General features: G+C 49.0%; 10 protein-coding genes across 10 annotated transcripts; 6 read left to right on the forward strand and 4 right to left on the reverse strand.

The window, feature by feature from the left end:
* Positions 1–187: 187 nt before the first annotated feature.
* VFPPC_07859 (hypothetical protein) lies at positions 188–1,044 on the forward strand (the record flags this gene model as incomplete). The annotated part of the gene is made up of 4 exons (XM_018286659.1): positions 188–368; positions 438–583; positions 637–867; positions 931–1,044. The coding sequence occupies 4 exons, from the start codon at positions 188–190 to the stop codon at positions 1,042–1,044; spliced, it is 672 nt and encodes a 223-aa protein (XP_018143380.1).
* A 987-nt stretch (positions 1,045–2,031) lies between these two features.
* VFPPC_07860 (alkaline phosphatase) lies at positions 2,032–3,686 on the forward strand (the record flags this gene model as incomplete). Its single annotated transcript, XM_018286660.1, has 3 exons — positions 2,032–2,241; positions 2,306–2,405; positions 2,476–3,686. 3 exons carry the CDS (start codon positions 2,032–2,034, stop codon positions 3,684–3,686), a joined length of 1,521 nt encoding a protein of 506 aa, XP_018143381.1.
* Positions 3,687–4,562: 876 nt separating this feature from the next.
* On the forward strand, positions 4,563–9,215 carry VFPPC_07861 (ABC multidrug transporter; the record flags this gene model as incomplete). The annotated part of the gene is made up of 7 exons (XM_018286661.1): positions 4,563–5,501; positions 5,563–5,842; positions 5,893–6,126; positions 6,191–7,087; positions 7,140–8,131; positions 8,188–8,453; positions 8,504–9,215. The coding sequence occupies 7 exons, from the start codon at positions 4,563–4,565 to the stop codon at positions 9,213–9,215; spliced, it is 4,320 nt and encodes a 1,439-aa protein (XP_018143382.1).
* A 150-nt stretch (positions 9,216–9,365) lies between these two features.
* VFPPC_07862 (cytochrome P450 6A1) lies at positions 9,366–11,203 on the reverse strand (the record flags this gene model as incomplete). Its single annotated transcript, XM_018286662.1, has 6 exons — positions 9,366–9,545; positions 9,614–9,624; positions 9,684–9,831; positions 9,893–10,228; positions 10,312–10,813; positions 10,875–11,203. The coding sequence occupies 6 exons, from the start codon at positions 11,201–11,203 to the stop codon at positions 9,366–9,368; spliced, it is 1,506 nt and encodes a 501-aa protein (XP_018143383.1).
* An 808-nt stretch (positions 11,204–12,011) lies between these two features.
* Positions 12,012–12,239, forward strand: VFPPC_16006 (hypothetical protein; the record flags this gene model as incomplete). The annotated part of the gene is made up of 1 exon (XM_018293759.1): positions 12,012–12,239. One exon carries the CDS (start codon positions 12,012–12,014, stop codon positions 12,237–12,239), a length of 228 nt encoding a protein of 75 aa, XP_018143384.1.
* A 576-nt stretch (positions 12,240–12,815) lies between these two features.
* VFPPC_07863 (base excision DNA repair protein) lies at positions 12,816–13,907 on the reverse strand (the record flags this gene model as incomplete). Its single annotated transcript, XM_018286663.1, has 1 exon — positions 12,816–13,907. The coding sequence occupies one exon, from the start codon at positions 13,905–13,907 to the stop codon at positions 12,816–12,818; it is 1,092 nt and encodes a 363-aa protein (XP_018143385.1).
* A 735-nt stretch (positions 13,908–14,642) lies between these two features.
* Positions 14,643–16,472, forward strand: VFPPC_07864 (GMC oxidoreductase; the record flags this gene model as incomplete). The annotated part of the gene is made up of 2 exons (XM_022428588.1): positions 14,643–14,976; positions 15,034–16,472. 2 exons carry the CDS (start codon positions 14,643–14,645, stop codon positions 16,470–16,472), a joined length of 1,773 nt encoding a protein of 590 aa, XP_022284382.1.
* Positions 16,473–16,627: 155 nt separating this feature from the next.
* VFPPC_07865 (fungal specific transcription factor) lies at positions 16,628–17,455 on the reverse strand (the record flags this gene model as incomplete). Its single annotated transcript, XM_018286665.1, has 1 exon — positions 16,628–17,455. The coding sequence occupies one exon, from the start codon at positions 17,453–17,455 to the stop codon at positions 16,628–16,630; it is 828 nt and encodes a 275-aa protein (XP_018143387.1).
* A 736-nt stretch (positions 17,456–18,191) lies between these two features.
* Positions 18,192–19,133, forward strand: VFPPC_07866 (hypothetical protein; the record flags this gene model as incomplete). The annotated part of the gene is made up of 2 exons (XM_022428589.1): positions 18,192–18,357; positions 18,430–19,133. The coding sequence occupies 2 exons, from the start codon at positions 18,192–18,194 to the stop codon at positions 19,131–19,133; spliced, it is 870 nt and encodes a 289-aa protein (XP_022284383.1).
* A 134-nt stretch (positions 19,134–19,267) lies between these two features.
* VFPPC_07867 (NAD dependent epimerase/dehydratase) lies at positions 19,268–20,308 on the reverse strand (the record flags this gene model as incomplete). The annotated part of the gene is made up of 1 exon (XM_018286667.1): positions 19,268–20,308. One exon carries the CDS (start codon positions 20,306–20,308, stop codon positions 19,268–19,270), a length of 1,041 nt encoding a protein of 346 aa, XP_018143389.1.
* Between the last annotated feature and the right edge of the window lie 162 nt (positions 20,309–20,470).

Consider the following 20,470-nt stretch of genomic DNA (forward strand, 5'->3'; position numbering starts at 1 on the left):
ATTATGATGATGAGTATGCTTGGGTAAATAAGACATTCTGCCCCACTGAGTATTCACGCTTATTCTTGGATCCTCACACATTCACGCAAGCTTCGTTCACGTACACTTCCTTTGAACAACGCACGATATTGTGACCATTGCCTAATATCGTAACTTCTAGAGCATAAAAGCGATATAATCTAGCAAAATGTTTTCTGAAATCTTCCGATTCACCCTCCGAACTCCGGACCTCATCTCTGGCAAGGCATTCGCTCACCTACGACAGACAGTCGCTCAAGCTGGTGCCGTGAGCCAATATTTTGGATACACTACACCCACGAGCTTTTCTCCTCTTCCGAGGAAAAGACATGAGATATGTTGGGTAGTGAGTAAGCGCAAGAAAACAGATCCCGTTCACATTACAAGCGTACAAATGTTGTTGACTGACAGGGTTGTAGACTGGGCTGGAAGTACCGACACATCATTCCTCGGCGAACACTTGGACTCCTTGTCCGATGGCGATGCCACATCCTTGCACTGCGAATTTAATGACTCTGAATGGAGCGAGGTTACAAAGGCGCTAGAATCTCGCGTCTGCGAATTCGTAAGTAAGGAACTGGACCGGCCGTTTTAGAGTTGGATTGCTCACTGGCGCAGGCTATGATCAGGCTGTCAGACAACACCCCTCTGGCAGACGAAGCAATCCAGAAATCAATGCACAAAACTTACACTGATGCGTATAAACTGAACGGATTTACTGGTGGAAATTGGGCATATACGTCTAATACGAACAGCTCGGCTGGCGCATTGGTCCGAATGACAGAGATCAATATTCCAAGCGAGGAGCGACGATTGGGTGTTTATTATCTAGGCTGGGAAAGTATCGAGGTATGTTGAAGCTTCTGGCGTCTTTCTGAAGTATGCACTCCGCAGAGTTCTAACCAACCTCAGCTGCATGAAGATGGGACCAAGGAAGAGGCTTTCCTGGAGGAGCTCAGGAACTTGGGGCGATGGTTTGGTGAAGGAACTGGGGCATGGTATGCGATGTTGAGGAGGCACGAGTAATGGCTTTCGGGTGACATGCTGTTGAAATGCGGAAGAAGCCAATATTCATCCACGATTGCTTGGCGAAGCTTAAGGTTCACCAGAAAACGTGTGAAGCGCCACAGATATCCGGAATAGGCACGAAAATAGCGGAGATTGCGGTGCTAGAATGATTCTAGAGACATACTTCGGACAAGTTTTCCTCGAGGTATAATACAAGTAAAACAAAAATATGATTGCCGTTGCTATTTTCTGTCGGACCGGGGATTTATGGCTATCCCGGTGTTTCGTGGTTGACGGCGGAGGACTCCGGACGGAGGAAGTGAGAATCACTTTTATTAGCCGCGGATGCGCAAAACATTCTTGTCAATAATTACCAGACCGTTCATACTCCATACTGCATACAAGGCACATTGTATGGGGTCAATAACCTGTCTGTGTATCCGTTATGGCTCGGCACCACGACGGCCGAATATTCGGTCATTCGCTTAACTAGACAACTTGCCTGTCGACTCGTCGTTTTTCTCCAGACAGCAAACTCATCCGACAAACACAGTAAAAACTGGCTCAACCCACCATCAAATCTATTTCCCGGTGGGGGAGAATGATCGACCTTCCCACCAGGTTGCAGTTCCGTGCGACTATGCCGGTCATGCCAAGCTTTTATCATAGGATGAGCCTTACATTGCCAAGCCCCCAACGCGACGATAAACACCGAAATATGCACGTGCGGCTTTTTCTCCAGCTTCTTCTGTGGAAAATCACACTGACGGAGTTGCGCGAGGCTAATCAAAATGCCAAGAAATACTGTAGTAATATGGGCAGGGAATGTCTTAGAATTGCCGGAAGCATGGACGTTAAGCGATGAGGGCCAGCCGTTGAGCAACCATACATATACATAAATGTTGGGTGATTCCCCAGGCTCTTCTGTATCAGTTCAACCAGTCTCTGGGCAATTGAACTTGGAAGGCAAGCATTTTGTTTGTTTCTGATCGGAAAGTCGGCAATATGCGTGTGACTCTACTTTCGGCTGCTTTGGCAGCTTCCTTGGTCAACCCTGCTGTTGCGCATGACCGCAAGACGAGGAATTTCATTTATGTAGTTCCTGATGGCTTTGGACCGGCGTCGCAGACTCTTGCTCGTGATTATCTCAACATCATCAATGGCAATGGGACGGCGGCGAGGCCCAACTCTGCTGCCATTGGGGCCGATAGCATTGTGAGTACCTCTGCGAAGAATTGGAACTGGAAATGAAGCGGGGAAAGCTCATATTTGCGATCAGGTAATTGGAAATGTTCGAACCCAATCCTCGGATGGACTTATTACGGACTCGGCTGCATCTGCGACTGCGTTTTCGTCTGGCCACAAGACGTATAACGGCGGTATGTCAAGAAACACACAACAGCACGATACTTCCCAAGACTACTGAAACGCTTTACTGACTTCATATAGCCATTGGTGTTGATGACGATGTCAAGCCCCTGGGTTCGATCCTCGAAGCTGCACACATGAGCGGCTTCAAGACCGGTCTTATCGCGACATCCCGCATCACTCACGCCACGCCAGGCGCATATGCAGCGCACGTCGCATTCAGAGACTCCGAAAACGACATTGCCAATCACCAAATCGGATTCACTCATCCGCTAGGATCGGTCGTGGATCTCCTCCTGGGCGGCGGCCGTCGTCACTATCTCCCCAAGAAGGAGGGCGGCGTGCGAACCGACGACGTCAACTTGATCAATTGGGCCAAGGGCAAGGGATTCAAGTACGCCTCGGACAAATCTGACTTTGCGGAATACACCAAGGGAAATGGAATAGTCCCTTTGCCGTTCCTGGGTCTATTTGCGTCGAGCCACATGGACTATGAGATGGATCGCAATCCTGAAAAGCAGCCGTCTCTCCTGGAAATGACCCAAGTAGCACTGAAGACTCTCGGAAAGGCCTCTTCCAAGAGCAAGAACGGATATTTCATCATGATCGAAGCCTCGAGAATCGACCACGCAGCCCATGCCAATGACATCGCCGCCCATGTTCACGACATCCTCATGTACAACGAGGTGATTGCTTACCTGAAGAAATTCGTCTCCCAAAACCCCGACACCCAGCTCATCTCTGCGGCTGACCACGAGACCGGCGGTATTACCCTCATAGACAAATATAACCCCGCCGTTTTGGCCAAGGCGACCCAATCGACGGAATATCTCGAAGCCAAGTTCAGCAAGTACGAGGGCAGTGATAAGGCGGCTTTCCTGAAGAGCACCATCCTTCCTGCGTATGGGCTGACGAATGCGTCTGACGCGGATGTCGATCGATACATGGGTATTTTCAAGAAAGATGGCGTTACGAAGATGGGGATTGCCATTTTGCATGACTTTGCTGAATCTGCGGGCATCAACTGGTCGACTGATTATCATTCGGCTGTGGATGTTGTTCTGTATGGTTTCGCGGTGGGCAATGCGCTTACGCAGATGAAGCAGCAGATTGGGCGAAATGTGAATAACATTGAGCTTCCTAGATATATTGAGAAGGTACTCGGTGTTAGCTTGGACAAGACTACTCAGGCTTTGAGGAAGAATGGAACGGATTGGGTTGGGAAGAATCCCAAGGCCGCGAAACGAGAGGCCATGGAGGCGGCTGCGAATCATTTGCATGGCCACCACTAAGGTTGGATTGAAGGGGATTTTGTGAGGCAGAGAAATTGGTATCAACTGATTAATGAGTCAAGTTATGGTGGGAGAGCGAGTCTCGTCGCTTGGGGGATGAACAAGTATCCTACCTAGGGACACAAGCGACATTAGCTAGCAAAAGTAACTGCTTAATGAGAGAATGTGACCCTGAAATGATAACAAAGCAAGCGTTTCCGATGATCATGTGCATGTTTCAATGTTGTGCTACGCAGTCGATGGTGATGTCGAGAATTGATGGGAATTCCTTCCAATCGTGCTTCATTCAACAAGACAATATGCACAGGATTGAGTCACACGCTAATGCACCTCGGGTCACTCTGAACTCGGATACCATTTGATTGCATCGAAACTCAATAGCGGACCGCTTATTATTTCTTCGCCTTAAATTTTAACAAGCTTCCTGTTTTGGATAGCTCAGGAATGGAGAAGAAGACCGTTTCCCTTTTGGGGCCGTTTACAAAGGTCCCACGGGAGGAATTGGTTGTTGGTTGACGAGTTATGGTGCTTATATCTTACATTTGCATTTTATGACTCTTTCTGAGACTGTAGCGCATCACGAGTTACTTCAGGTTGAGTGGTAAATCAGTTGATTGACTGTCAATGGAGTCGGCTTAATAGGTTGCAATCCGAAGCCATCTGACGAGATACTTGAAGTGCAAAGCCCCTGTCGAACAACTGGTTTGCAGTTCTCATTATCGTCTCATAACGACTAGGCGTTTCACACGGAACTTCATGTTGTGAAATTCTCCATCGCGTAGCTTCGGGCTGCTAATTCGAGCCTAGACCTCACTCGGCCTTCATGAACTACTTACAATCCTTCAGTTGTGGAAAGCTTTAAGCAAGCAAGTTGGAATGAGCAGCATCATCTTCGCACCTCGCCCAAATGGCTTCACTTTCACCAATCTACTTGCCCCCGAAATCATCTGTATCGTCCCATCGGCTTTTCTGCTAATCGCAGCACCATGTCGTTTCGCTCAACTTCACTCCAAGTCAGCTATTACGCGCTCAGGATGGCTACTTTACAGCAAAGTGACCTTTTCCACGATCCTCTTCATTCTGCAGTCTGTGCTACTAGCCCTATTGCTTTCTGATGACAGCCCGACAACCTTACACACTGTAGGCACGTCGCTGAGTCTCATAGCAGCTTCTTCAGTCGCAATCCTATCCTACCTAGAGCACCGAAGAGCGATTCAGCCGTCCGCGGTCCTCGCTGGATACCTTTGGCTTGCAACATTACTTGGACTTCCACAGACGATATCGTCCTATGAGAGACCACTCTCTGGCAATCGACTGCACTTTTCGGTACTGTTAGCAGTTGAAGTCACCAGAGCTATTCTCATAGTACTTGAAGAATGGCCAAAACGCAACTGCTTGCCTGGCAGTATTGAGGACCGGTCGGCGGAAGAAACGAGCGGTCCTCTTTGTCGTCTTACATTCTGGTGGCTAAACAGTCTCTTCTTAAAGGGCTACAAGTCCCAGCTGAGAGTCAAGGACCTGGGGAAAATTGATAGTGTCTTTTCATCCCAAGACCTGCTTTGCAGGATGCAGGAGGCGCTCAACAAGGCTAATCCAAGCTCAAAGTATTACTTGGTCAGGGCAACTTGGTCTGCGCTCAAGTGGTCGTTCTTGATGCCTGTTGTTCCAAGGCTGCTTCAAGCTGTGTTTAGGTTTGGGCAGCCTATTTTGATTAACCGGGTGATCAAGTTCCTAGGTGAACCTCGAACTGCAGATTCTGCTAGCGTTGCAAACAATCTTGTTTTGGCAACCGCGATTGTGTACATTGGGCTAGCTGTAAGTCGATACAGGTGCATGAAGTGATTCCAAACTTGAAAACGTTGCTAACCATCAACAGATTTGTGGCCCATTGTACTCTCATGTCCTGAATCGCTTCGTGACCAAGTTACGAGGCAGTCTTTCGTCGCTCATTTTTGCCAAAATCGCCCAGTTAAACACCATTACGTCCACTGACCACGCGGCCTTGACTCTCATGAGTACAGACATTGACGGCATTAGAGGCGGTGTTGAGGATTTTCACGAACTCTGGGCCAGTATCATTGAGCTATGTGCAGCCATGTATCTCTTGCATCGCGAAATTGGTGCCGCATTCTTCTTGGCTGCCGTACCAGCTTTGAGTGGGTTTAATTCTGAGCTTACCCAGATGAGATAACTAACATTATGACAGTTTGTATTCCACTCACATCCAAAATTGCAGACGGCATACTCCCCGCCAGAATGGCCTGGATGGAGGGTGTACAAAAGAGAGTGGGAGAGACATCTTTGATGCTGTCACAGATTAAGAGTCTCAAAATGATGGGCTTGACTGACTATATGGGTGGCTACCTTCGCCAGTTACGAATCCACGAGTTGGACTTGTCGAAGAGATTCAGGAACTTTATTGTGCTGATATTAGCCATCGGTGAGCTCGGAAATGCTGCAGTCTTGTATTATGAGTGATAGAACCCTATTAACCAGAGCAACAGCCAATGTTTCCGACCAAGCAACTCCGGCGATTGTCATCACAGCAGCAATTTTCTGGACAAGGTCTGGCCCGGCAGGGTTCACTGTCTCGCAGGCATTCACGTCACTGTCCATTCTGAGTCTGATATCCACGCCTATTGCAGAGTTGACGTCCGTGTACCCCCAGTTTGTGGCTAGCTTGGGGTGCTTCGAGCGTATTCAAACATTCCTGCTATCAGACGAACGAAAAGATGGGAGAATTATGAGCAAGACTGCTTCGAACGGTCACTCTAATGACTCAAGAACTTTTTCTACAAACCTCGAATCAGGATCTGGGAGCCACAACACTCTCACGTTAAGAAACGTCACGGCCACATTGCCAGGCAAGGCAAAGCCAGTTCTTCAAAATATCACTCTAGATATCAAGGTATCTAGCTTCACGATTGTAGTTGGGCCTGTTGGCTGTGGCAAATCCGTCTTTCTAAAGACATTGCTAGGCGAAGTTCCCATCGCAGATGGAGCCTTGTTCCTCAATAACTCGCACTCATCCGTGGCTTTCTGCGATCAAACACCCTGGCTACGCAATGTGTCTGTCCAAGAAAACGTGCTAACTGGGAGTCCGTATGAACACGAATGGTACCAAACGGTTATTCGTGCAAGCGCCCTAGATCGAGATATTGACACCTTTCCAAACCGTGATCATACTATCGTGGGAAGCGGTGGTATTGCACTTAGCGGTGGACAGAAGCAGCGACTGGCGCTTGCACGAGCAATCTATTCTCGAAACAAGATAATTCTGCTAGATGATGTTTTCAGTGCTTTAGACACGACCACCTCGTCACTGATATTTAACAATTTGCTGAAACCAAATGGTCTTCTGAGATCATCTAACAGCACTGTTGTGTTGACCACCCACGCTGGTACGTACCCAGTCAACACATCTTCATGACAGCCCAATAACATATTCCTCAGTTCACTACCTGCCTTTCGCGGACAATATCATTGTCCTCAACGAAGACGGGAACATTCAACAATGCGGCACCTTTGCAGACCTCCAATCCCAAGATGGCTACGTCAAAGCCCTGGCCATCGAACATCGTGACGACAAGACCGACCACCTCTCAGGAGAAGATCGAAAGCTAGAAGAAGAGCAGTCATCCCCGCCAACAGGTCCAAGAGACGACCCTACAGAAAGGCAATTCGCAGATTGGCCCCTCTACAAATTCTACTTCAACTCCGTCCCTACGCCCATGATTCTCGTCTTCGTCTGCCTCGCAACAGGGTACATCGTCATCGGCCGCATGCCCCCCGTATGGATCAAATTCTGGACAGACCACGGCACCGACAAGGACACAGGCGCATATTTCGGCGTATACATGGCACTCTGTATCACTACAATTATCCTGTCCGCCTGTTCGCCATGGTGGTTCATGACCGTCCTCATCCCCCGCTCAGCAATCCATCTCCACCAACAACTTCTAGATGCCTACCTCCAAGCACCGCTCTATTTTCTAACGAATACCGACAATGGCGTTATTCTAAATCGTTTCAGTCAGGATATGACGCTTGTAGACCAACAAATGCCAATGGCATTCTTCGAAACCACCCTCAACGTCGCGGTCTTCATCGTATCAGCAGGCATTGTAGCTTCTGGGACAAAGTATCTCAGCATCGTCATGCCCATTTCTGTTGTGATAGTATATGCCTTTCAGAGGTTTTATATCCGTACATCACAGCAGATGCGGCATCTGGAGCTGGAGTCCAAATCTCCGCTGTATACGCACTTCACGGAAACGCTGAATGGTGTGATGACAATTCGGGCTTTTGGGTGGGAGGGGCATTTCCTCAGTGAGAATCTGGGACTTTTGGACTTTTCTCAGAGGCCGTATTATATTTTGCTTTGTATTCAGCAGTGGTTGAGTCTTTCTATGGGGCTGTTTGTGGCAGCAATCTCTGTGATATTGGTATGTTTGTTTTCATCGATCAACTATACCCGCTACGTACTAAGGCATTTTCAAAGGTTGGTTTGGCGGTTCATTTCAAGGATACAACTACCGGGAGCAGTATTGGCTTGTCAATGGTCACCCTAATGGGTTTCAACGGCGGTCTCTCATTCCTCGTCAAGTCATGGTCCAATATGGAGACGTCACTAGGAGCAGCAGCCCGAGTGAGAGACTTCGTTCAAAACACGCCGTCAGAAAACAAACCCTCAGAGCAGCTAAAGCTGCCAAAGGAGTGGCCTTCCAAGGGCGCGATCGATGTGGTTGGTGTTACTGCCACATATAAGTGAGTTTTCGCCTCTTGAAAGGCTCCTGTCCAGTCACTTACAATTTCAGACCCCCTAGCGATCCTGTTCTTCGCAACATATCGATCAGTATAAAGCCTGGTCAGAAAGTCGGTATCTGCGGCCGGACTGGAAGTGGCAAGAGTTCACTTATCCTCACCTTACTCCGGCTCCTTGAGACGACTTCTGGGTCCATCCAGATCGACGGCATCGACTTGGCGACAGCTCTACGACAGAGCATCAGATCAAATCTAACTGTACTGCCACAGGATCCTGTAAAGCTTCCCGGGACGGTGCGCGATAATCTCGACCCTGATCGCCTTGCCCTCGGACTATGTGACGCGTCCCCAGACGACTACCGTGATGAACAGTTGAAAGATGCGTTGGCAAAGGTAGGAATTTGGAACAATGTCTTGGACAGAGGTGGTCTTGAAGCCGCATTTGAAGACTTGGGACTCTCACACGGCCAGCATCAATTATTCGCACTTGCTCGGACGATCCTACGAAACAACAAAGTCGTCTTGTTAGACGAAGCGACGAGCAGCGTCGACGGAAAGACAGATGAGGAGATACAGCAAGTTCTGAAGAGTGTATTTCAGGATTGCACAGTTGTGGCCGTTGCGCATAGATTAGAGAGCATTGTCAATGCCGACGTGGTGATTGTCATGGGCAACGGGGAGGTCATGGAAGTTGGAAATCCACAAGAGTTGAAGGAAACCGAGGGATCTGTGTTCAAGAGCCTCTGGGAGTCAAGACATGGCTGAAGATGTTCGTCGCCTATCAGTTCTCATAATTGCGATTTGTTAGACTTTGGTCACATAATTCATTAGATACAAGTCCCCATACGTGTCTCAGCTCACAGCACTCCATACCGCACCACATCAGTCCACCAGCCTCTGTAGATCATACAAAGGTTACAATGTACGCCGTTCACACTGCAAAAATGCCTGTCCTGCCTGTCGAGTCGCTGAGAAATTCCCGTGGTTAAGAGTGGGCAGTTGAGCGTTCTCCGTATTGCCATCCTTGTCCACTAGTTTGAAGTCAAAGAAGGCCACAAACAAAGCTATACACATGGCCACTTCGATCTTGGCAAACTATTGTATGGTCAGTATGTCTTTCACCACAGCGCAATATGTCTAGCAGGGGATGGATGGCCGCGTACCTTCATTCCCACTGCATTTGCCAGTGTTAGCAGCTTTCTCCAGCGTATCTTTCACAGGTGAAATACTTACGACAAGGATGCATGCCACTTCCCCATCCCACATAGGCGTGGCTCACTTTCTTATCCTCCGCTCGATCTGCGAAATATCTGCTTGGATCCCACTTATGCGGCTCTGAGTACACCTCCGGATCAAGGTGGACATCTGCAATTGGATATACCTTTCAAAGTTCGTCAGCTTCTGTCGGATAAGCGTCGATATCAAGAAACCGCAAGTCTTACTGCGTAGGTATTCCTGGGAATAATCTCCCCTGAGCCCAAGATTTCAATATCTTTTCCAACGTTCTTGCGTATTGCCGACCCTGGCATTACCAGTCTGATGGTTTCGCGAAGGCAGTAGTCGATCATCGGGAAGTCGGTTTCCCAGTCTTCCATCTTGAGGCGGCCTAACACATCAGGCCCAGGCTCCGTCTCTGAGTATCTGTGCTTGGCTATAGCGGCAGACACCTCGTCTTGAACTTTTCGATACCACAGGCTGTTCTGGGAGAGAAACAGCAAGATCCAGGCTGATATGACCCCCGTGTTCAAGAGACCAGCAAATATTCCGCCCATAATAAACTAATACATCGGTTGAGGTGAGCATGTGCGCATTGAGGCTCGGGTTTCAGCCAAAACATTTATGAAGGGCCAATCAAACTTACAGCAGAAGTAATGACATCTTTTTCGCCATCGTCCATCATCAGCTGCATAGGATCCTCTTCTGTACGCCCAGTCCGTCGCCTGTCTTGCATGATTTTGCAAAATATCCGGTGTAATCTAGCACCTGCCCAAATCTTTGAAAGTCTGCTCGGGACTGGCAGTCTAGGGAACATTACTTCCAAAGCTGAGCTGTCATCCAACGCGCCAAAAATACCTAGAGTCTCTCGCAACAGTTTCGGGTCGTTCGCGATATCAACACTCCCTAGGTGGCGAACAGTGAGCTGGTAGATGAGAGCGTACACTGAATCGAAAGGGTCCACTGGTACACTTGTATCAAGATCATGGAAGCTTGTCATGCAGTCCCTAACCATGATAGGTAAGTTCGATTCAAGGCGACCTTTTTGTAAGAACCGCTTAAATAGACTGACCAAGTGGTTCCCCAAAGTGCCTTCTCCGTCGTAGAGGTGGTCAACAGTCGGTGCTGCTGAGAACAGGGCAGCAAATCTTTTCTTATGTCAGTGCATCTCACAGTGGCTGTCGCCTCTTCCATCTCCAGGATACATACCCTTCATTCATGTCAAGGCCACGAGAGGTGTAAAAGGTTTTCCTCCCGGCACTACCTGACAGCGCCACAATCGGGTACGGTCCGTAGAAGAAGCTGAACTGACCAGAAGAAGACTTTGAGAAACCCTTTTGCAAAAACGACAACCTATGACCAAAGAATCCAGGAGACCCGAGCACTGGCCACCCTTGTAAAGATTTAGGCGCTTTCAATGGCCACGCTGGCCGCGTGGCGAATCGAAATAGAAGAATAACGAATGTGGTTATTCCTAGTATCAGAATGCTCGCGGGCCAGTCTTGGGGCGAAGCCAACAATGCCAGAACTTTCGCCATGTCGGGAAAAGACTTGATAGAGCGTGATATGTCGCGTTGCAGCTCTGGTTGTACGTTAAGAGGCTATTTGACGAGAACTACAAGATTGCTTCATAGAGGCTGGTTGCCCTAACAAAGATTCATCCAAGCCTACGGGGTGCAAACCTCTCTCCAAATACGGATTTGGGGGAGCAGGTGCCTTTAATAGTATGCGGAGAATGATATACGTTCTAGCACTAAGTCAACGTGGGACAGTGTTTTTACTCTAGAAATTTAGCTCCTCCACACGATCGACAGTAGACTTGGATGGCTGGTCCAGGGACCCGGCCTATTGCCTAAGACATGGCGGGCCACAATGACCGATCTCCCAGCAGCAATTGAAAGCTATTGCTGAGAATGATGGAACTAATATCAGACGGCATCCGGCGGGACTATTTGCTACGCGTTCAGTGCGATCAAATGGCATCGTGAGCTTCTGAAGAATGGTTGGACCCATGGCTAGTCCCCATCCTGATTGTTGACATCGAAAGATCCATTGGACGAATGCTGTGCAAGTCAATGGCAAAGTAACACCGCATGATGCAAATGCCACACACTCGAGTTCGATTGCATTCTCGATCTTGTGCTGGGGTTGTCTCACTCGCGATTCGGTTCAGCGGACCCCAAGTTTCGGGCCAAGAAGGTTCCGAGCTCTATGCCAGGCGATGTCACCTACTAGCAGCAAGACAACAAATCGAAAGCGTGCTTTCAAACCCATCTCCGCAAATTGCGAATTCGCTGCAACTTGCCTTGGCCACGTTGTTGCGCCTCCTCACTGGTGCATGAAATAATGTCGCGTAACTCGAGACTATTCACTCACTTGCTTTGCACAACCCATATATGCACACACTCCCACCGGACAACAGGCCAGTGCGCCGCATCCTCGTTGCACAGATTGAATTTGGCGTGGCTGTTCAACACATTGTTACTCGCTCCATTGTTGAGGGTTGCATCGATAGCAAGAACCGTTGAATTCTGCTGCCAGCCTAACGACACGGCGATTGAGCCGTTCGATTGAGAAGACCGTTCCAGGGGTCGTACAATAATCCGTTTGTCCAGCCGCGTTCATGGAACATGTCGACCAAACTGGTTCAGAGTAAAGGATCAAATCGTTTGTTGTCGGTGTAGGGAGGAAAGTCTCGCCCACTGGAGCACTTGAGAGTTGGAATGAATCACAGAGCCCAAGGCCAGTGGCACTGGACTTGATCACTTTACCCCACCTGTCGGTTCAGTGGAGTGTGTGTGGCTCCTTCCTCTTTTGTTCCTGTAGAAATGTCAAGTCCAGTCAATTCAACCAATTCTTTATTGATGCCTGGCAATTTGCCGAAAATGCGAGTGATCTGGTGAGGGAAGAATATGATCCAGGTCTATTTCCTACATACTACTGTGCTTCGTATAGTACTGTACACGTTGAATTTATTATGCAGGTTGAATCTGCCGGATGCCATGCCACCGCAAACGTCGCTTGCGTCGATGAAGCTGACTTTCAAACTTGAGTTTTGGGTATCGGGTCATCGACCGCAGGAACCACCAACAGCCACTGCAGACCCGTGAAGCGCCGTCAGCACTGGAAATACAGAAACAACTTCGAACGTCATATTGATTCTTCCTCCTTCTTAATAGAAGCCGCGTCTTCCTTGGCGCCTCCAGTAAAGCGCCCATTCTTAAAAGCTCTCCGCAGCTCGCAATTCTTCACGGTCTTACCACCAGCCTTGCACTCCGCGCAGAGTCTGCCATGTGTAACAAAGAGAACATGTAGGGGGTATTTCTCATCATCAGGCACAACTGCATCCAAATGGGCCTGAGTCTCTTCCCTCCCAGCAGAAGCTGGTCTCCAGCCAAGAAGGCCAGTGATGCGATGAACATGGGTATCAACGGCAAAACTAGGGCGTTGCAGGCAGAAGAGCAACACGCAACTCGCTGTCTTCGGCCCTACCCCTTGAAAGGAAATCATCTCCTTCATAGCTTCTTCATCTGACGCCTCGAACAAGTGGTCGAGCGAGTATACACCATACTTTTGTTTCGTTTGCTGCAGAAGACCGATGATGACTTTGCTTTTGGTTGCAGCCAGGCCGCCGGTTTGTATTGCTTTCTCCAGCCTCGCTTGGCCGCCGCTCGCAATCTCTTCCCACTTATCACTACCTCCATACTCTTCATCCATACTCAGTTTGGCTCTGGTGCTGTTTTTGTTGCTTGTGTTCTGTGATAATATTGTGCGCACCAGAGCATCCAGGACAGACGGTGAATCTCCACAGCCTGCGGTTTTCGTAGGCGCCACAACCTCCTCTGGACGAAGTCGTTCGCCGTGAACCTTTGCAAGAATTCTGTGAGCAGTTCTGCATTCTTCCGCGGTGGGACGGACAAAGTCTGGGTACGGCGACTGCTTCGAGAACGCAGAAAAAGATTTGAGTTTACGCTCCTTGAGAACCTCTGCTTTGGTTGTCACTGTTTCGATGGCGGATTTCCGGGGGCTGATATCAGAGATCCGCTTGACTGTTGGTGATACAGGCTCATTCTTGATCTTTTTGATGTTATGTCTTTGAGGTGAATTCGGTGATGCACTACGCTTCACCGATCTCGAAGTGATGCGATTCCTGTTAGGCGTGATGGTCTCGGTCTTCACCACAGTTTCCGTTTTCACGTTTCTGGCGCTTCGCCGAAGCGGCGCCACTGACGGAACAGCCATGAGACTGTTGGTTGCCGTTTTGCAGGCTCCGTATCGCCGTCGATTCGATCTTGCCCTTCAACAGGAAATTGAAACCAACAGCACTCTGTCCTGCGCCTGGTATGTCAATGTCAATTTCGTTTGTCGATGCGAGGGCGTTCGTGAAGGATGCAAGGAAGCAACAGGGGTAAGTTCAACCTGATGTGGACCCGAGAATGTCAAGCCGCCACATTCATCCAGTTTGGGCAACAATTCATCATACACTCTCATCATGCGCTCTCACCCATTATTCTCTAGCCGTTTTTATCAGCAACTATTGCAAGTATTGCACCGTCGACTAAGTCCGACCTGGCTCCCTCCGGGCCGAACCAGAGGGCTGCTACTTCTAGAAGACCCAGCATTATTTGACCGAAGGTATCGCAGAATTGGCGTCGACCACTGTCAGGCAACCCAGCTACGGTGGACTCAACTAGCATGGATGATGCTGACATCCTCCAACCGCATATCTGACTTTACGTCTATTCCCTTGCCAACCCCAGATACCCCCGCGTCTTACAGGTAACGGGCCGATGATGCGCTTTCAAATTGCTAAAAAGGGCCGGCATGGTTCCGTTTACGCGGAGCCTGCGCATGGCATGACATCAAAGCTCTTATCAAAGAGATATTAATGTGGTCACTTCCGCATAGGCTTGCTTGTCTCATCACTCAATCCGCAGTCTCCAAATAGTGACAGAAACATTGGTCGGCTTCTCCAAGATGTACTGTTTGGTATTGGGGTTAGCTGTGCTGGCAGCGACTGCACCGCCTGCCTGTGCAACAGACTCCTACGACTATGTAATTGTCGGTGCAGGCACAGCTGGGAATGTTTTGGCAAACCGACTGTCTCAAAACCCCAAACTCTCAGTTGCAGTCATCGATCCCGGTGCTGATCAACGAGGCAACCCGAACATTACAAACCCGATAGCCTGGATAAACAACTTGGGGAGCTCAACCGATTGGGCGTACCAAACAATTCCCCAAGCTAACGCAAGCGGTCGTGTAATTGGATTTGATGCGGGAAAAGGTATTGGGGGCACAAGTTTGATCAATGGTAATTCAGTGCAAAGCTATGGCCTTGTTTTCTACTAATCGCACATGTTGCTAACAGGAGAGGCAGGCATGACCTATATTCGTGGAGATAAGGCGCAATTTGATGCCTGGGAGCAGTTTGGAAATACCGGTTGGAACTGGGACACAATGCTAAAGTATTATAAAAAGGTCGAAAAGATCTTCCCACCTAGCCCGGCGGAGACCAAGGTTGGAGCGTCCATTGAGCCCCAGTATCATGGGACGAAGGGTGAACTTCATGTGGCTTTCAGCCCTGCCCTTGAAAAAGGCTCGCTATACGATATTCTGAAAAGAACGTGGGCCGTGCTGAAGCAAGGCGTAAACAAAGATCTCAACAGCGGGAGTACCAAAGGCTTCAGTGTTTGGCCGCAAACTCTAGACCCCAAGGAAAATAAACGCTGGGACTCTGCTACTGCATTCTACTGGTCTATACAAAGTCGGCAAAATCTCAAGCATATCAATGGTACTGTGTCCAAGTTGCTATGGAAAGACGGCCAGACGGGTTCCGGTGTTGAAGCCACAGGTGTGGAATACATTGGACCAGATGGCAAGAAGAAGACCGGCAAGGCCAAAAAGGAAGTCATCATCTCGGCGGGAGCCTTACGAACACCACTCGTTTTAGAGCAGTCTGGTGTCGGCAACCCTCGTCTACTCAAGCAGAAAGGTGTCGAGCTAGTGGTCGATTTACCAGGAGTAGGAGAAAACATGATTGACCAGGCACTGAGTACGCTGTTCTATACTACCAATGCCACAATCACAGGCTACACTCCATACGGTACCTTTGTAACCGCAAAAGATATTTACGGCAGCAATGTCGGCAAAGTTGCAAAAGAGACCAAGGCTAAACTTGGTGAATGGGCCCAGCAGCTATCACGGGCCAGTCAAGGTGGGATGAAGGTTTCCGCCCTCGAGCGTATATTCGAGATTCAGCACGACGTCATTTTCAACAAGCATGCCACCCTCGCTGAGATTCTCTCGGTAGCCCAGGGAGACAAAATTGGCAACTCATACTGGCATCTGATACCCTTTGGTCGCGGCAGCGTTCACATGAGCTCAGTCGAAGACATTAACAAACCAATCATAGACCCCAAGTACTTTTTTATCGACTTCGACATGACTACCCAGGTCGAGTCAGGCAGAATAGGTGTCAAGTTTTGGTCAACATCCCCGGTAAAGGAAATCATCGTGGGCCAATTCGCACCCAACGCAACCGTATTGCCACCAGGTGCTACGGACGAGCAGTGGAAGAAGTATCTCTCTGACTCCAGTAACTCCAACTCGCACGCAATCGGAACAGCTGCCATGATGTCCAGGGAGCTAGGTGGTGTAGTGGACTCCAAGCTCAAGGTATACGGGACGAAGAACGTGAGGGTCGTAGATGCGTCTATCTTGCCAATGCAATTTAGTGGACATTTGACGGCGACTATCTACGCTGTTGCGGATCGGGCATCCGAAATTATTCTCGGGCACGCCAACTGACGTTGACAAATCTACAAAATAGAATCAACTCTCTGTTGATATACAAGCACATAGATCTTTATAACCAAGTCAATAGGATATTCCTCTCGTATCCTTCATATTCCATCTATAATCCATTCGCTACCCAAAATTCTACCTCAAACCCCCGAACCTCATCAAGCCTCCCAATCCATACTTTCCACCATCCACTCCCACCCATCCTCCACCACCATCCCTTCATCCTCTCCTCCCCCCAAATCACCATCAACCTCCCTCCCAGCCACCATATACGCCTCCTCCAAACCCCCCAATATCTGCGTAACAATCCACCGCAAATCATACATCTTCAAAGGCGGCGTCTCCCTCCCCTCCGCCGCATCCTTCCACCTATTCCTTAACTCCTTCGCCTTCCAAAGCGCTTGGTTCACATCTCCACTTCCCAGCATATCATGTAGCGGATTCCCCTCCTCATCCAGCGCCTTCAACACATTATGATGATAGGCGTGAGATGACCATCCCGTGCCGGCTGCTCGCGCTTCATCTCTTGACCCGCCTTTGTGCACGACGACCCCGAAAACGAGAAGCAGGAAAACAACAGCCTGTTCAATCCATGCGTAGAATTCGTGAAAATCAACCTTGAAGTTGCGCTCTGCGTCGGCAGGAGTGAAGCCCCATTGGGTGGGTGCCAGGGCGCGGTTGTATGAGCTTTCGAGGTCAATGAATTTCCAGCGGAGGCGGTGGCATGTATGTTCGAAGCGGCGGAAGGACTGGAGACGGGCGAGGGATCCTGCTTTTGATGCTGGGTTTGTGGTTGCGGTAGTGGTTGAAGTGGTGGTTGAGGTGGTTCGTGGGCCAGGTGTAGATGCGGATGTGACTGAGGGTCCGGCAATTGCAGAGATGGGTGGTGGTAGTGATCTGGAGCGTGTGTCGTGTCTGTCTAGATCGTATGTTCGGCGTGATGAGGAGATTGGTGCCCATATGGAGGCTCTGAGGCCTTGGTCCATGATGAGGCGTGAGGGCGAGAGTGAGATGGGAAGCTTGGTGACTTTGAAGGCTGCATGGGCGGGGTTGGAGGTTGAGGCCAGCAATGGGTTGTCGACTGGGCGATGAGATGCTCCAGGGCGTATAGAGACTAGGAAAGCATCGTGTTCATTGTCTCAATGAGAATGCCTCCGGGGAATTGTTCACCTGTATGGAGAGTGAGAGAGATGCGTTGTTCAAGGCCAGTGGAGGCGGCCAATATTGAATGTGGGACGAGGCAACATCATCATGAATCAACAGTGTGATTTGTGAGCCACCACGATGCGGCTGGAACTCATAAAGAAACAACATGAACATGCACTGCAACTAAAAGAATGAATTAGATAACTACCCCGAGGCACGATGCTCAAGACGATGCTTGTAGCATTTTCTGGAAGAAAATCCCGTGCACGTGACCCACCCTATAGATTTGCTACGTGCCCCCGGCCTTTGTGCACTTTATACAGATATTTGAATGAATATAACTCGCGGATTAGAGGCCTGAGTGTGTGAGTCAAAGTATGTAGATTGGGTGTTTAAACACTTTAACGTGGTGAAACCCGTGAGTACGGCCGGCGTGAGAGTTGTGGGCGGATTTTGCTGTAAAGTCCGCAAATCTGTTTGATCTGAGAACTTGAACATTTCAAATGTCCATGCGTCTTCATCACAGTTGAACTAACACACGTTCATCGCCATCGCCGTTAGATCACCGCATAAAGAATGGCATGTGTTTTACCAAACGAGCCATCTCATCATGATCAGCAAAATCGCCAGCTAGACGCAATTATCACTGACATCAGGGCCGGACCAGCTGCATCGAATCTTCCCAATATTCCACCAGCCGCCCGCCGCCGACGATTGCAAAATCGCCTCAACCAAAGAAATAGCCGTTAGTTTTTAATATCTTGAAACTTTTACCGCCTCGCCACAAACGGTCTGCTAACGTAAAATGGTCAAGGCGCTAAAAAGAAATTAATGCATCATGATGGCTCCCGCAAATGGGTCGTGTACATTGGAGGTGAGCTGCCATCACAGGACGACAGAAATAAAAATCAACAAGCAATCACGGCAAACGCAACATCAATCTATGGAATTCTGAACAATGTTCATTCTCAGTTTTGCCAGCTCAATGCAATGGAACGCAACGCCTTTCTGTCACAGCTTCATCATCGAGTCATCTGGGGATCTGTTAACCAGCTCCTTCGAAGCGAACTCCTGTTACCAGTAACTCAGTACAACATCTTCACCGCAGCCGCAGCTAACGCTTCATCTATTGGGATATCAATGGAGTCACTACGACATGATATTCTCTCGCCATTTGTCACATGTCAGCCGCTAAAACATGATGTCCCGCCAACACTTGAGCCCACGCTGTTCCAAAGACAGGTACTGCATCATCCATGGATTGATCTATTCCCCATGGCTGATGTCCGGGACACTATGCTCAGACATATTGCCCAGTATGATGAGGATGAACTATGCCATGACATGTTTGCCGGTGGTCTTTTCATATGGGGCGAACCGTGGGATCCATTTGCGTATGAAGTTGCTGAGCATGTGGTGAAGAAGTGGTTATGGTTGTTCGGCGGATGTGTCGATATGTTGCGATCTACGAATCGATGGCGGAGAAGTAGAGGCGAGAAGATACTTGCATTTTCCTGATATGAATGATGGGCATGTAAGTGGTGCAGTATCTTTGGACACCGAGCCATATTCGCGCATGCTTACTGCGGATAGTTTAAGATGCCCCAAGGTCATATTAACAACTTTCTATCCTATCACTTTAAAGTATACACCTACACAACTCCATGTGCAACCAAGCTATCAGCCGTATCACAAATACATTCCTCAATCGACCTCGGAACCCACCCCAAAGTCGTCTTCGCCTTCTCATTATGTATGCGCTTCACAACCCCCAGCTCCGGAAGCATGCCACGATATCCCGACCGAAAGAGAGCCACCACATGGAAAACAAAATTAGGGATCTCCCTACTCGGTAGCTTCGACGCAAACTCAGAGCAATGTTTCCGAACCATATTCGCAATCCCAATCATCGAAGCCGGTCCGTCATCACAAGTAGCGATGAATCGCTGCCCCTTCGCTGCTTCATCAACCATTGCTCGAATATGCAAATCAGCGAGATCTCGAACATCCACCACCCCAAACGAAATCCGTGGACACGCAGGGACATTTCCAACCATCATATTCTTGATAATTTCAATGGACGACGAGTAATCCTTGCTCAGAACAGGGCCAAATATACCCGTGGGATTAATGACCGACAATTCAAGCGACCCGCCCTCCGTATTGACAAAGCCCCAAGCAGCCTTCTCCGCCAATATCTTACTCTTGTGGTATGCAGGCACAGCAACCTCTCCATCTAACACAGACCAGTCTTCTTCAGTGAACGACCTCTTCTGTACATGGCCATATCCAATCGCAGCAAAGGACGACGTAAAGACGACTCGTTGGACGCCAGCATCACGAGCAAATCTCAATACACGGAGTGTCCCTTCTTTTGCCGGTCGAATCAAGTCGTTTTCGTCTTTGGGAGCTGCGGATGGAAAAGGCGATGCGACGTGGTGCACGAAGCTGCATCCTTTCATTGCGTTTGACCAGCCCTCATCTTTTGTCAAGTCGGCAATGATAAACGTGAGTCTATCTTTGGCGTTTACACCGGCGTGCGTAATTGCTTGTCTGACTTCTGCTTCTTTTGAGTGTGACCGAATGGTTGTGCGGACTGTGTATCCTTGTTTTAGGAGATGGACGATAAGATGAGAGGCAACGAAGCCAGATCCTCCTGTGACGAGAACCAAGGGAGAGTCTGGAGGTAGCATCGTGGATGTTGGATGTATATAGAGACAATTTGGGAATAAAATAGAGACTGTATTAAGTGGAAGAAGATGACACAGCGAGGGAACTCTTGAGCTTTATATAGTTTCCGTTGCCAGAAATTCAACGGAGGGACCGGAATACTCAACTGGCTCGTTTTCCAAATT

The sequence above is a fragment of the Pochonia chlamydosporia genome, chromosome 4, assembly GCF_001653235.2.
Source record: "Pochonia chlamydosporia 170 chromosome 4, whole genome shotgun sequence".
NCBI classification, from domain to species: domain Eukaryota; kingdom Fungi; phylum Ascomycota; class Sordariomycetes; order Hypocreales; family Clavicipitaceae; genus Pochonia; species Pochonia chlamydosporia.